The 14,398-nt window shown below is 40.8% G+C and overlaps 3 protein-coding genes across 3 annotated transcripts; 1 reads left to right on the plus strand and 2 right to left on the minus strand.

Moving 5' to 3' along the window:
• Positions 1–1,050: 1,050 nt before the first annotated feature.
• On the minus strand, positions 1,051–9,105 carry utp6 (UTP6 small subunit processome component). The gene is made up of 19 exons (XM_007551650.2): positions 8,829–9,105; positions 8,231–8,315; positions 8,107–8,148; positions 7,928–8,020; positions 6,464–6,511; positions 6,320–6,383; positions 6,107–6,225; positions 5,931–6,008; positions 5,417–5,498; positions 5,199–5,280; positions 4,894–5,072; positions 4,675–4,754; positions 4,483–4,560; positions 3,730–3,909; positions 2,403–2,483; positions 2,136–2,245; positions 1,940–2,006; positions 1,701–1,773; positions 1,051–1,434 (listed from the first exon to the last, which is right to left on the minus strand). The coding sequence occupies exons 1-19, from the start codon at positions 8,918–8,920 to the stop codon at positions 1,280–1,282; spliced, it is 1,788 nt and encodes a 595-aa protein (XP_007551712.1). The 5' UTR covers positions 8,921–9,105; the 3' UTR covers positions 1,051–1,279.
• A 312-nt stretch (positions 9,106–9,417) lies between these two features.
• On the plus strand, positions 9,418–11,058 carry rhbdd2 (rhomboid domain containing 2). The gene has a single exon (XM_016671353.1). The coding sequence runs from the start codon at positions 9,726–9,728 to the stop codon at positions 10,731–10,733; it is 1,008 nt and encodes a 335-aa protein (XP_016526839.1). The 5' UTR covers positions 9,418–9,725; the 3' UTR covers positions 10,734–11,058.
• Positions 11,059–11,417: 359 nt separating this feature from the next.
• On the minus strand, positions 11,418–14,135 carry LOC103137753 (OCIA domain-containing protein 1). Its single transcript, XM_007551653.2, has 8 exons — positions 13,902–14,135; positions 13,063–13,150; positions 12,914–12,967; positions 12,776–12,823; positions 12,476–12,605; positions 12,188–12,360; positions 11,738–11,902; positions 11,418–11,609 (listed from the first exon to the last, which is right to left on the minus strand). The coding sequence occupies exons 1-8, from the start codon at positions 13,953–13,955 to the stop codon at positions 11,572–11,574; spliced, it is 750 nt and encodes a 249-aa protein (XP_007551715.1). The 5' UTR covers positions 13,956–14,135; the 3' UTR covers positions 11,418–11,571.
• Positions 14,136–14,398: the final 263 nt, after the last annotated feature.

Consider the following 14,398-nt stretch of genomic DNA (forward strand, 5'->3'; position numbering starts at 1 on the left):
TGGCACATCATGATGATGTGCCATCATGATGTGCCATTCAGTGTTTTTTTTATGTCTCACACTTTCTACTTTTTAAGTTTTTGTAACATTCTGGACATTTGAGTGTCAGGGCATTTTGTTACTTGTGTTATATCTGGACTAATTTGGGTCAGCTGTATTTCAAAATGTAAAGTTTTCCGGGCTGCCATTTGGCGTCTGGTTGTTTTGTCACCTGAGCTGAGGCGCTATGTGACTCCCACGACCATAACCCTAATGAAGAGTTACGATACCTGCTAATTTCGGTCACTAATGGAGGCTGTTGGTTGTACTGGGTTTTATTTATTCGTAGGAAAAGGGGCATTTTTTTGAAAACCTATTTCCACTTTATAATTGTGCTCTATTTTGTGGTGGTCCACCGCTTAAAATGTTTTGAAATTTGAAGATTTAAACTAAGTACTTTTACACATTAACTGAATGCATTTTCTACTTACTCTTGTATGTTGTTTGACATGTTGCATAGAATATGAAGATCTATTTTATGTGCTTTTTTTCCCCCCATAAACATTGTATACCTCATAACCAAGACTTTAGGTGCCACTGCGGTAAAAATAAGCCACTTATAGAAGTGTCCTTAAAATCTGTAATTAAATATGGAGGTTTATTACCATTTTAATGTTTGACATTGGTTTGCTTTGTACTTTTAAACAGTTTCAGAATTTTTATTTTTTACATTGAAAGGTTGCAATTTCTATGAGAATATTTATAGCGAAGGCAAACACTGGATCTATGTGCTGGTATTATAGAGAAATCAGAAAACGCAGTTGGTATTTAAAAAAGAAAAGTAGAATTTACAGAACTAAATTAACTGCTGGATTCTTAAACTGGAACATGACTAGAACCCTAAAGAAGAATCAACAGGCTCCTTCATGCTGCACAATTTTCCCAAAGTCAAATTTAAAAAGCATATAATTAGTTTACACTTTTGTGTAGCTCTGGTCGCAGAAGGCACTGACCTCAAATATAAAAAAAAATGATATAGCAGTATTGAAAATTACACAAAATTTCAGGAAATTGCTTGTGGTAAAAATCTTGATTTATTTTAGCTAATGGCCAACAAAGTCCATATTCAGACATACCTGTGGAGGGTTACCAGTTAATACCCTTCAACCTGGTTCATGCACCTATCTCTATTCTTTTGGTAAATTACAGTACAGTGTTTTAGGTCATTATTAGCGTAACACCAGTTCAATACGTGCAGATGTGGTCGTTTGACATGTTGGGCTGCATCTTTCATTTCCCTTCACAAGTGTCCGGTCTGAAGCAGAGTGTATTTGGAGGTGAATCTCTCCACGCTCTCCCCCTCCAGGAACTTCATGGCTCTCCAGTGGATCTTTGCACAGTTTTCTGGCTGGCCGAGCGCTCCCATCTCCTCCTGGATGTACTGCAGCCACAGGTCTTTGGAAAAAAAAAAGAGAATGTTGCACTTTAAACATAGCAGCACTGTTTGAAAAGTTTATGATCTTGAGTCAAATGTAATGCCCCATGGTCCTTAAATCAAGCCTCGGTGTTAGCCAATTCTGCTCAAATGTTTTTATTGAAATTCTCTAGCTTTTCCAGAGAGAGAGAGAAAGACGTTACTCATCTGTCTCTGTTTAACGTGAACCTATAAATAAAAGTTTTTAACTCACAGTTCTTCTGCCGGTTTTTCAACCTGGACTCACCATCGTCTGCAGTGCCAAATTCCTGCAGTGCTCTCTCATAATAATCTCTCAGATTGTTTATCTTCGGAGTTTCCTGCAGGACAAATAAAGTTATTCACACACTTAGGACCAGAGCCGGCCCGAGGCATCAGTAAACCGCTTCTTTCCTTTCAGTTGTTCTTCTTTATACAAATTATTAGTGGAAAATAGTTGATTGTATCAATGCAGCAAGGTGACCACCAAACAGTTGTCATACATACTTGTTCCTTCTCGATTTGAATCATGCTGGTGAAAAACTTCTTAGACAACGGACGATTTTCTTGTAAACTACGGAAAAAAGGGGAAAACGTGAGCAATCTTCAATTTGTCTTTAAAACATGAAAGGTGTTTAAGGATTATCCTCCGCTATTTTTTTCCCCTCCCTTTTAGTTTTTATTTGTTTGAGGGGCACACTACCTTGTAAAGGTCTTTCTGGCTTTCTTATATCCTCCAACTGAGTAAGACCAGTCGAGATAGAGCTCTTTCACCTCCATGGCGATAGCCGGGACAGAGGACAGCAAACCTCTCTGAGAGCAAAGAGATGACATGTCTGAAAATACTGCAACATGTCGCTGTAATTTAATTGACAAAGGAGTGCTTTTGTGTCCAATTTTTGAAAGCAAAACAAAAGTCTTGCTGCTCTGTCAGACTTGCCACTTTGCTTAAGGGGAGGATTGGTGCTACCTTAAAGATTGCTTCCGTCTCCTCAGCACTCTGGTCGGCCATGCTCCACTGAAGCTGCAGCTGCCATAGTGGTAGACTCTCCTGTACAAAATAACTGAGTGTTACCACCACAAGCTTACATAAAATGCAGACCAATTTTCATTGCTCTAAAATTACGATATGCGAGTCAGTTTTAGAGCAGTTCATGAAATTGTCAACATAGTTTTTCAAAGCATGAGTGGGGAAACCCTTACAACGTGATTTAAGATTTTGAGAATGATTTAATGAATTCATTTCACTGTACTACTCTAAATATACTAGAATAGGAAATGCTAAATAAATATAACAAAACAATCCAAATTCATCTTTAAGTTCAGAAAGACCAGAATCAAAAGACATTATACCACTATCCTGAACACTCTTCTTTTAACCCCGGGTGTGTTTTGCAATTTATGCAGGACTTTGTACAACATATCCCAATGAAAGCTTGACGGTCACTCTGGAGGCGCTGCAGAGACCCACAGCTCCAGTGGGAATCTTTGCTGACAGAAAAAATAATAAGTTGTGTGTGCTCCACATCTGGAAAGAAGATGTGGAAAATGTGGACCATCTCCTTTAAGTTGTTGGAGTGACCAAGCAGTCCCAGATTAAATTAGACTCATTTTTTACACATTTAGTTACTAAGTACACCGATTACATCAAGAGATCTGAAGCAAAATGAATCATTTAAAATCTTAAAAATATGAAAGCAACATTTATGTAATCTGTAATCAACCTCAATTTTTACCTCCATATTTTAAAAACTGTATTTATGTTATACGGGTAAGTAGACATACATACCAAACCCCAAACCCTGGAGGTTTTACACATCTACTCCACACTTGAGCAAACAGAGAGGAAAGACTTGCATAATGAGCAAATGTGTAATCCTCCTCAAGCAGCTACTTTACAGAGCTGGCGTTGGGAAACCCCGCCACAACAAGCAGCTATTCTGCAGACAGCCATCAGGGCGTTTGACCGAGTTTAAAGCATGTGTGTGAGGAGAAATGCACCAATAATTCATGGTGTTGCATTTATACTAGACAGCTAGCGTTCAGCCGGTCCTCGGTTTGTCTCACATACAGGCCGAGGCTGCAGTGGACGGTATGGAGCAGAGACTAATTGGGCCAAGGAGATGACCTACTTATGCTGCTGTGCCAGTGGGTAACGCGTGTGACTCTGTTCTCCAGGGAGCGCAATTAAATTGGTTACTGTAACAGCGTGTGTGCGCCTCGGAAATGATCAAACCGGATGAGAATAAGAGATAAAGACTAATTATTTGGATGTATGTGTGACTGTGTGTGTATACCTTGGGATTAACGTGTGTGAGAGCGTCGTGGAACAGCTTGGCCATGTCTCCACACCCCAGATGCCTTAACGTTTGCAGACAGAGACTCCAGACCGACACAGATTGGTTGTAGCGCTGCGTGGCCGACAAGGCGAGGCTGGCTGCCGCTTCGGTATGCCCAGATGACAGCAGGATCTCCAGCTGGTCACACAGTGAGCATCAGGTTTGATTCTAAACATCTCTTCGGGGTGTTTCTACTACCTTTTTAACAGGATCTCTACCCTTAAAAAAAAAAAACACTGGGCTTGTTATCTGCTCCTGGCAACACTTGCACTGTGATTGCTTTCAATGCATTGTCACATTATAAACTGTAAAGCTCTACTCTCAACTACCAACCTTAAAATCAAAACTAGGTCTAGAATCCTCCTTCAAATAGGACCTGTAAATAAGCTAATCTGAGTAAAATGAGCCAGTATACATGAAAGCTAAAAAATAAATTACAATGTTAAAACACTGGCGGTAACAAAGATAGGTTGGTTGAGAAGTTATTTGGAAAGACAAGCTATCGAACGCTTTGTGCAGAGTTACCCACAGCTCCGTTCTTGGCCCACTGTTATTCCTTTGGTACATCTATGAAACTTGCAAGCTTTTCAAATTATTGCTCTAAAGCCTTTTAGCGTCAAGACTGGCCCACATTCAATGGTTTGCTTTAAGAGCATAATTTGTGAACTGTGAAGCCAGCAGCATCAATGAATGAATATTCAGGGGTCTTACCCAGTTTTTGTAAAAATTCTCCTTCAGCAGTGAGGAGTCATGGGCACGTTGTAAAACTTCCAACAGCCTCTCTTGCCTCTGTGACACAGACATAAACATGTGAAGCAAGTTACTCCACTGCCTCTTAAATATTTTACCCCCTGAAACTTAACAGTGCATAAGAACTAAAAGTGCAATTTGTTGTTAACATACTTTGTCCTTGAGCTCCTGGACGTTGGTCTTCCTCTTTAGTCTTTCCAAGCAGAAAACAACATAGCGAGTCCACATCGGCTCTGAAAGCAAAAAAACAAAAAAAAAGCAGCAATTTCTTATCCAGACATGTAATGGTATTAACATCGAGTGTATGTACAATGTTAAGATAGAAAATCCTACCATGATTTTATTGATATCATAATTTTTCGGAGCTCTTACCAGTGTTGAGGCTCTTGAGGCCTTCTTCATAGACCTGGCAGCAGCGCTCCTCTCTGCGGTTGATGTCCAAGGCCCGGCCTTTGGCGGTGTGGAGCTCCTCATCCACCCCAGGGGCCTCCAACTCCCTCTTAGCCATGAAATCCCACGTCAAGCTGTCCTCTGTGTGGTTGGCCTGCAAGCTGCAAATAGGGGAAGCAGGAAAGGTGCTGTCTGAACATGGAGTGCTGCCGGAGTTCAATAATTCAGCCTCGGACAGATGCTAAAGAAAGAAAATAAGCACGTATGTAGTTGTGTTTTCTTCTTACTCTTGCAGGATGGAGTCTTGGAGTTCTTTGGTAAAATCAAAGATGGCCGCTATGTTCAGGAGTGAGATGACAAATTCTGCTTCTGTGGGCCACAAATGCCAACAACAAATAAATCCTTGTTCATATTCAAGTCTGTGCTAAAATAAGTCATAAAAACTAACTAAAACTACTACTTAGACATTTAACACATTTTTAAAGAAGAGTAACATAAATCGTACCTTTGATTTTTGCCGTGGCATCTTTGTACACAACCTCTGCCAGTTTTCCACTGAGGATCTCTGGAGAAAACTCATATTCGCCCTGGAAGGCATCAACAGAAAACGCTGACACAGCATGTCAAGTGCCTTGCAACATTTCTCCAAACTTGTAGGTTTTTAACAGTCACAACAACACAAATGTCACTGTCACTTCTTGGGATTTTATGTAATAAAGCAACACAAACAGATGATTAATGCAGCTGGTTGACAAAGAAGAATGGACAGGCACGTCTCTATGTGTGCAAAACACAAATGAAATTACAGTGAAAGGCTGTCCTACACAAATAGCACTCTAGCGTTAAATATATTGACACGGCACAATTTGCAGCACTTTTATTTATTGTTTTGCTTTTCACTTCCAATCATGAACTATTTATGTCGGCCTATCGCACAAGTCCCAATAAAAATGTTACGTGTAGGTATAACGTGACAGAAGCTGAAAAGCTGAGATTCTTTAGCAAGATAAAGCCCTCACCAAATCCATATCGGCTTTCTCCACCTCTTCCTTCTGCTTCCTCAGCTTCTCGCAGTGCAGCAGCTCCATACGGAAGTACTGATGCACACAGGGACGGAGAATTCAGAACAACACGACAGAAATTGCACTCATCCTTGCATTCGCACACTTGGGCCTTTTCCATTTGCCCGCTTTACCTCCTGGTAGACCTTCTTGTTGTCTGGGTGGAAACGCAGCGCCCGCAGGAACAAGTGTCGGGCACTCTCAGAGGAATTTCGGTCCTCGAGCTCACTCTTGGCAGCCATGATCCACAATGCTAACGTAAAAAGCTTCAGTTCAGTTCTTTTGAATTCATATCATGGATCACTAAGCGATATTGGGACTCTTCGTTGATGCTGTGTTTTCTTTACCTGGTTTGTCAGGGTGGATAGCTAACATAGACGCGAACACCTTGCTGATCTGACTTTTGGTTTCCTGATGAGTGAAGCCCAACAGAAGTTAATGGCAGTGTAAACTCTGTGAGTACGAAAAGAGATTCAGAGAGCTCTACATACCCATTTCTTGCAGAAAGCAACATGGGAAAGCCACAGCTGCACATCGTCCTGTCCGTAAAAAGACATCAGGATATTGTTGAAATGATACACAAAACAAAAATGTCATAGAAGCTCAAGTGAACGCTATTTTGATGCCTTTTTTTGTTAGTTGCTCCAACCTGAAACCGTTTACATGCTCCATTCTCAATACTTGTTCCACACAGGAAGATCGTTAGTGGTCTCTAAACTCTATATCCTGTCTAAATTGGGATGCACTTTCTGTAAGTGTCTGTCCAATGCAAAGGTGACAAAGCATTGCGCCGTGGGACTAGCCATTAGCTTCCATCTCCAAAACCAACCAATCTGGTTTTATTCTAGTTGAAGACACCGAAAGAGTCGCCTTAAAAATCCTCAACTAACCACTCAACAAACATTTCCCCTACAATTTCAGAGATGTAAGCCCCGAATGCTAAACCTAAATGAAAAGCCTTCATTATCACTTAGCAGCAAAATTGTGTGGTAAGAAAAGTGCTACTAAGAATCTAAAAGAAAAGTTACAATGGAGAAAGTACAAAGATTGTGCAGTGAATTCCAGGACTGTCTCCTACTAGCTGTTGCCAAGGCTGCATAGATTGATCGACATAAGCAGCTGATGTTGGAGGTAGTGAGGCAAAGCCTTTTTGACAAAGGCCTTTTTGTCAAGCAGAGCAGCAAAAAGCTCCTTCTGTCCAAGAACAATATCAAGGGAAAAAGAAAATCTGCAGGAGGAAGCACAAGGATGAATAGCAGAAGACTTGTTATAAGTATTTTATTTGATGAATCCTCCTCCTGTGAGAAACATCTCACATTTTCTTCAGACAAGAAAATGTGAGAGCAACAACAAATCCTTTGTCTTTCCTACAGTGAAGCATGCTGGCACAATCTATGAGTGGGGATAGTCAGAGTGCTGCAATGAGGAAGAAAAAGTTGTACCAAGACGTCAACCAAGATCAACTTGTAGAAATCCAGGCACAAGTTGTAGATAATTAGAGTGATTTCCAACATTCCTCAGAGTCTAACTCTATTGAGAAATGGGAGTCAGCTCTCAAAAAACAGGTGAATAAACAAACTGGGATCATCTCTAGGCACTAACAGGGCAAAGCCTGGGTCACCATCTGTTACAGTTTGAGTTGAAATCCTGGAATTTAGTGGTAACCGCAGAAATTAGGATCAACTCTGTAAAAATTGACACTTCACATAATGTTATACTGAATAAAATCTGTAAAATCTTAAACAATATTGCCCTGAATGCCTAATGTCGGACGCCTTCAGAAGAGGGTTCGTGATTAGGCAAGAATCTTAAAGAGACAGGAGCTAAAATGTTTTCCTACTCATATCTGAGGAACTGGGTTGATGCTGAAAGCAGACATAATAAATAAACACTTTTTAAAATTGTGATTCATGTAAAACGTTTCTAGTAAGAAGAGTTGTGCGAACAGTACCAACCTTCCACTTCTTTGTTGCTCTTCTGAAGATGCTATTTATTCTGTGGATGATGGGGAATTCAATCTCCTCTCGTTTGAAATGATAGTTTATGTGCTGAAAAAGAATGCAAAAGGTAAGAACATTATTTGTTTTTCCATTTTTGATCAGCTGTTTAGTAGTAAGGACCAGCAGCTACATACCCCTCTTCTTTTCTTGATCAACTCTAAGACATTGATTTCATACTGCAACAACAAAAGGACAGAAATAAGATGTCTAATCTTTAAAAACATATAAAGAACCCAGCTCATAAAGACCAGCTTCTACCTGAATGTATGCAATGAAGTCCTCCTTGTTCACGATCAGCCTGTGGAGCTTGTACTCAAGAGCTGTAACCTTTTTGACTATAGATCTAAATCAATCACATGTAAAAACAACAAATCAGTTTTGCACAACGCACAATTTCATGCAGGCTTCAGAACTCTTCTGATCAGAACTGGTATTTGAATTGGTTGCTTTCCTGGCATACACTCTGGCTTTTAACCATAGTTCATACATTTTCAATCGAGTTAGGGCAATTTATAACGCTTATTTTTGACCCGTTTATTTAATTAATTTTAACCTGTTTATTTATTTTCTATTTTGTGGTCAAAGACTGAGCTGTTTAACCACAAAAATAGGAAATGACATGTACAGGTTAATATTAATAGTGAGAAAATGAGTTAAAAAAAAAGATTAATAGGTTTTCCTTTTTTTAATGATTAAAAGCTGTTTCATTTATGTGCGGGAAGAACATCAGAATATGTCCACACAGGACTGTGTGGACATTTACTAAAATCATCCATCTTGATTCAGATTCATTCAACGATTAGCTCAATGAACAGTTCCCCAACAACCAGAGAAATATTTAAGCCTCATTCCGTACTTGACTTCTTTCTTGGTGAACAGTCCCACTCTCTCCAGCTGCTCCAGCTCAGGAATCCTGTCCTCGATCCGCTGCTGAACGATCTCCGCCATGTTTTCACCGAGCCCGGGACGACAGCCTCACACCGCTGATATCAAACTAAACCAAGATGAGAAACTTTATTCTAACTAGCCCGAAGTAGATCACACTGGAATCTCCACATACACACATGGGTGGAAGTTGTAATCGGAGGCTTTTCCGGTTACATCCGCAAATAGGTCCGACTGGGAACTGAATCAGTGAAGCAGAGAGTTCCGCTGTCACCAACGAACTAGCTTACTAACTAAATAGACAGAAAAAAAATACATGTATGTGTACACATATATATATATCCAGAAATAGACAGAATATTTAACATAAATAAAATATTTTAATAAATAAATAAAATATTTATGTTAAATATAGCTGTTTTACAATTTTACAAAAGGTACAAGATCTTTACTTTCTATAATTTTTCTTCTTTTTTTATCAGCATCTTTGGTTTGGATTTTATCAGAATTCTGTCTCAGTGGAGGCTGAAGATGAATGACTTTTATTGTGAAAGTTACTAAGGAATGCTATTGTTACCTCCTGATTTTGAACTAGCCATTCAGGTTTCTTGGGTTTCCCGAGAGGATCGACTGAGCAAGAAGAAGGTAAAAAATTTTCCCAAAAGAGTAATAATGATGACTGTAAACTGAGTATTCACCCACCAGGCGCTGCTTTTAAGTCAAAAGGAAACCCGATAATGTAAAAATTACACTTCCTGTTCCGGAAGTGTGAAGGCAGAGAAGTCATCTAACTCTACTAAGCTTCCGCTTTACTCGTATCCAGCGGGCTTCTTGCGCTGTTTTTTATGTTGTTTTTTTTTCTCTCGAGATGCAAACTAAAAACTTTAATGAGCTTTTCAGAGCGGTGAAAGATGTCACTCCTGTTGTCACCAGTGGAGCTCTCCTAGTGGCCCTTTTCTCCTGCGTTTTGTTTGCCATCCGAACCTGTCTCAGCCTGCCTGAGGAGAGCTTCAGCATCGGAGCAACAGTTTTCCAAAGCAGCCACATCCACCGCCTCTTCCTGTTCCCCTTTCACCACCGAAGCCTCCCTCAGCTCCTGCTGAGCATCACTGCTCTGCTGTTTCTGACTGGCAGTGTGGAGAAAGGCTTCGGCACGGTTCGCTTCCTGTTCATCTTCCTCCTTCTCACCTCCATTACTGGTGTGATTTACAGTTTCTTGGATCTTCTGCAGGATGCCAGCCAGCACACAGAGGGTCTGCTCCCAGTGGTCTTGGCCTGTGTGGCCTTGACAACCCTACACACTAAGATGACCAAAGGTTTTCTCTGTGGGGTCAGTTTTCCTGCGGTGGCCCTCCCCTGGGTGCTCCTCGTCATCTGCACGGCCCTCGTCCCTCACAGTGTGCTTCTCTGCAATGTTATTGCCATACTGATCGGCTGGGTGCATGGGAAAGGCTGGCTGTCTCCTGTGGACATGTCTGAGTCCAGGGCTGCCGTTCTGGAGAAGATTCTGCTGTTTAAGTTGCTGAGGAGCATCAGCGGTGTCATGTTCGTCCCTGCATCCTCGCAGGAGAGGAGGAAGACCCTGCTTCCACAAATAAACCCCACTCCTGGATCGTACCCGGTTCAAGCTTATGCATCGCTGCCCAGCACTACCACCACTCACACCCCAGCTACAGTGTATGAGGGCTGGCCCCACTCAGCCAGCTTGACACCATCTCAACCTCCTCATGGACACCTTACACCAAACAGTGTTGGACACAATCATGGACATTTTGCAACACACAGTGTTGGACACAACCATGGACATTTCTCAGATCAAATTGTGGGACAAAGTTGTAGCCATGGCCACAGTCATAGTCATGGACCTATGCAGTAGTTGTGGGTTTTTTTATTTGATTGCTTAACGAATCCTCTCACTTCTTTGTGTTTCATTCTTAGATGTTACAGCATCCAAAGTGAAGGACTTGGTAAATGCGGTTATGATTTTAATATTTTATACCTTTTTTTTTTTTTTAATGTGGTGTTTCTTTGTAAAAAAAATAAATTGTTTGGGTTTTTTTGTTTTACAACTTTTTATACTTCCAGTAATAAATCTATATTTCAAAAGGCCTCTAGTTGTATGTGATCCGATAACTAATTAATAGTGTCAGGCTGTAGTTACTCACAGCAACAGGGTGGTTGAATTTATCAAGGTTTTAAAATGTCATGGTTTCAAAACCACTAAATTTATCCATGAAAATAAAATAAAATATTTTTAGGGAAATACAAGAAAAAGTGCCAGGGTGACCAGACCTAGGGCTGGTCAATATGGAATTTCATCATGATATTTTGTGATACTACTGTCAAAATATGATTTAAAAAAATGATTAAAAAAAAAAGTTTTTAGTTCAGTAATGTTTTCCAATAAACCTCTTAAACAGAACTGTTTGATCCCCCCCACCCCCCAAAAAAAAAACCTTTAAAAGAAAGATTTGTCCTTTTTATCCAACGATGCATCTATTTTATAACCCGATATTGTTTAATAAAATTAACTCAAATAAAAACATCAAATTAGAGCAAGTCATCGACCAGTTTGGTTTAATTCACACCGTCAATGTCACATTGGTCACGAACTGAATCAAAAACGCAGAAGAACAGGAAGAACTTTGAGCCCTACATCACACTGTTATCGATGATGTCAGAGCACAGGCACATCATCCGGCCAATGGAAGGACTCATTCTTCCCACGTGTCTCCATAGATGTTCTTCTTCTCTGAAACGTAAGCAACACCGAAAATGATAAGGTTTAGTCTTTTCCATCCAAACTATGCACGTCTATCTCTTTACTTTTCCCTCCTTTGCTGTACTTTCTGCTACAACTTTCCAACCGCAGCCGCTCACCCGGTTTCTTGCTTCTCTCTGGGACCTTCTCTGTGGGCGCTTTGAGCATTGTGTCAGCCTTCTGAGTGAGCGTCACCTCGTAGTTCTCCCGGTTTTTGAGCCTCAGGTCCTCATAGAGGATCGATTTCTTCTGAGGTACTCTGTCTTCCTCCAAATACGACTGTACTGAGGCGAACAGAGGCAAAGAGATTTACGTCATATAAACAATCAAAATTGAATTATGACTGACCGACAACCAATTGTGTAAAGTGATAACAGCTGTGCACCACATGCAGAAATTTTAGCGGTTGCCATTAGGCGTTTGCCGTTTACTGGTACTGGATAGAGCATGATTTTAAAAAGTTACTGCTTAAAGAAAAAGAAAAAATTATTTTAATAAGTCGACTTGAGAAATTGAGAGGAGTAGCAGTGCTCTCGTTTGAGGTGAACAGTGACTCTTCTGATATGAACCTGGAGCACTGAAGTCATCTGCTCTGTCCATCTGTCCAGGAGGGTCAGAGCTGAATCCATATTCGTGATCCTTGGTCTGGCTGGACGCTGCGCCGGGAGCGTCTGGAGGCTGGAACATGGAGTCAAACGACGGACTGTTTGGGTCGCTGAGCTCTGACTGAGGACCACCGGGGCTGTGAGGAGAAGCACACAAACAAAAGCGGCTACTGATGCTGTCGCTAGCAAAACCTGAGACAAAGACAGTCAGAGAATTTAAGGAGGCTGCCGCCTGCTGTGTGTCCGACTCACAAATGCGGCGGCATCCCTGCCCTCTGCCTCAGGATTTCTCCCAGAGGAGAGTTCTCCAGCTTCTTGAACTTTTCCTGGCACTTTTTCATGTACGACAATTTCCCAGCCATGTAGCCACAAAAGCCAGCAACTGGAAGATGAAGCATACGCAGAAGCTTATTTGTACAGAAACGAAAAAGAAAAAAAAAACACTGAAAATACGTTCTACTTTCAACAGTCAGACAATTCAACATTATCCCCCCCCATAATTTCAGGCGACATGTGAAGGTTATCACTCAGACATAAGAGGCGTTAACTTACAGGCCACTTTAGGTAAAGATCCAAACCTCGGAGACCGAGTCAGAGTCCCTACAAACATTTACAGATCCATGCGACGTTTAGGTTCAACTGACGTGACATTGACATATGAATGTGATTTCACGGTGGGATGCAAATTACCTCTGGCAACTAGGGCTTGAGTGATTGCCATGCTGACCACGGAAAAGGGCACCGCTGTGAAAGAAAGGAAAATATTATTGTAAAAAGTTCATGTGGGCAAAAAGCAGCTGAAGACCTTGAAAAGATTTTGATTTCTTATTTAAACTTACATCGATAGAAGAAGCTCTCACGGCTGCATTCTTTCAATACTCTCTTCTCCTCCTCTGTGAGGACGTAGTTTTCTCCCAGTGGCACCTGCTGATGGTTGCATGAATGTTAAATTAGAGGCAATCAATTGTAACCCTTGTTAGTTTATCGCTACATAAATGAATATCCAAACTTTACAATATCTCAAACAGCATAGCAAAACTGCAAACCTATCCACACACTACCTTCTACCTAAAATGACTGGACAAGGAGAGGGTCAGTCAGAGAAGAAGACAAGAGTCCTATGGTGACAGAGAGGGAGAATCTGTCAACAAAATAGCCATCAGTGATGGACCTGAAGTCCCATCTCCATTTTGCCCAAAACAAAGTATGAGGCAGAAGATGTTCAGCAAGACGAGAGTAAAGCTGATGAACATACAAACCACTTTGTGTGGTGAAAAAGTAGCAGCACAAATCAACCAAAACAAACCATCCACACTGCAAAGCATGGTAGGAACATGTCTTTAACCAGAGTCCCAGTAGGGACTGGGATTCTGATTAGTGTTGATACAAAGATAGATGAAACTATATACAGGGCCATCCTGATAGAAAAGGAAGCTTCTCCAAGTTCATAAGCATTATTTTGTAAAGCACGAAGCTAGTTAATTTAATTTCTAAGTTAGATAATGTGAGATGAAATGAACCCGTTCATTTAAACTGCTCCAGATATTATAAGCACACTGCTGCAGCCTCAGACTGATGAGATTAAAAACCCGAGTGGGGAGAGGGCTGTTTGTCTCCAAAGTCAACGCAAGCTAAAGTTAGGTGTCAGGCTAACTGCTTAGATAAAGCGTGTGTTTACCTGCGTTGTTCTGCGCTGCTGCTCCTCTGTAAACCCCGAAAGACTAGAAGACATGTTGACGGCACGGCAAGCACTTCTTGGCTCTTCAAAGCATGTGTTTTAACAAAGTAGAAACCACACAACAGCCAGACTTCTTTAGTGTTTGGTACAATGTCATTGCGCCTGCGACGCTTATTTAACCCGGAAGTAGAAACAAAACTTGGCTTCATGTAAGCGGTTCAACTAGGAAAAAGGGTCACAATTGTTCCTTGATAATGAAAAATAATTAAGATGCATGGACAAAATAAAAATAAAAATTCCGATGCATCTTATTAAACAAGTTTCCATTTGTATCTTATTTTGAAAGTTAAACATACATCGTCAGTTAGCGCCCTCTGATGGTAGTGAACACACTGCAACAGCATTTCAAAACAACGGGAAAAAGTCTAACCTGCCTTGTGTTGAAATTTGGGAGGTTTGGAGTCAAACCAACTCTGAATCATTTTTAGCTTTATGGT

Source organism: Poecilia formosa, unplaced genomic scaffold (genome assembly GCF_000485575.1).
Source record: "Poecilia formosa unplaced genomic scaffold, Poecilia_formosa-5.1.2 Scaffold43, whole genome shotgun sequence".
Lineage (NCBI taxonomy): Eukaryota > Metazoa > Chordata > Actinopteri > Cyprinodontiformes > Poeciliidae > Poecilia > Poecilia formosa.

What these genes read in the sequence shown, in the direction of transcription:
- utp6 (XM_007551650.2), bottom strand. Translation starts at nt 8,920, where the DNA reads ATGGCGGAGATCGTTCAGCAGCGGATCGAGGACAGGATTCCTGAGCTG. An exon ending in TGATCAAGAAAAGAAGAGGG is followed by an intron (nt 8,021 to 8,106) that starts GTATGTAGCTGC and finishes ATTCTTTTTCAG; the next exon opens with CACATAAACTATCATTTCAA. An exon ending in GAGCAACAAAGAAGTGGAAG is followed by an intron (nt 6,512 to 7,927) that starts GTTGGTACTGTT and finishes TTTTACGGACAG; the next exon opens with GACGATGTGCAGCTGTGGCT.
- rhbdd2 (XM_016671353.1), top strand. Translation starts at nt 9,726, where the DNA reads ATGCAAACTAAAAACTTTAATGAGCTTTTCAGAGCGGTGAAAGATGTC.
- LOC103137753 (XM_007551653.2), bottom strand. Translation starts at nt 13,955, where the DNA reads ATGTCTTCTAGTCTTTCGGGGTTTACAGAGGAGCAGCAGCGCAGAACA. An exon ending in ATCTTTACCTAAAGTGGCCT is followed by an intron (nt 12,606 to 12,775) that starts GTAAGTTAACGC and finishes TTCATCTTCCAG; the next exon opens with TTGCTGGCTTTTGTGGCTAC. An exon ending in AGATGACTTCAGTGCTCCAG is followed by an intron (nt 11,903 to 12,187) that starts GTTCATATCAGA and finishes TGTTCGCCTCAG; the next exon opens with TACAGTCGTATTTGGAGGAA.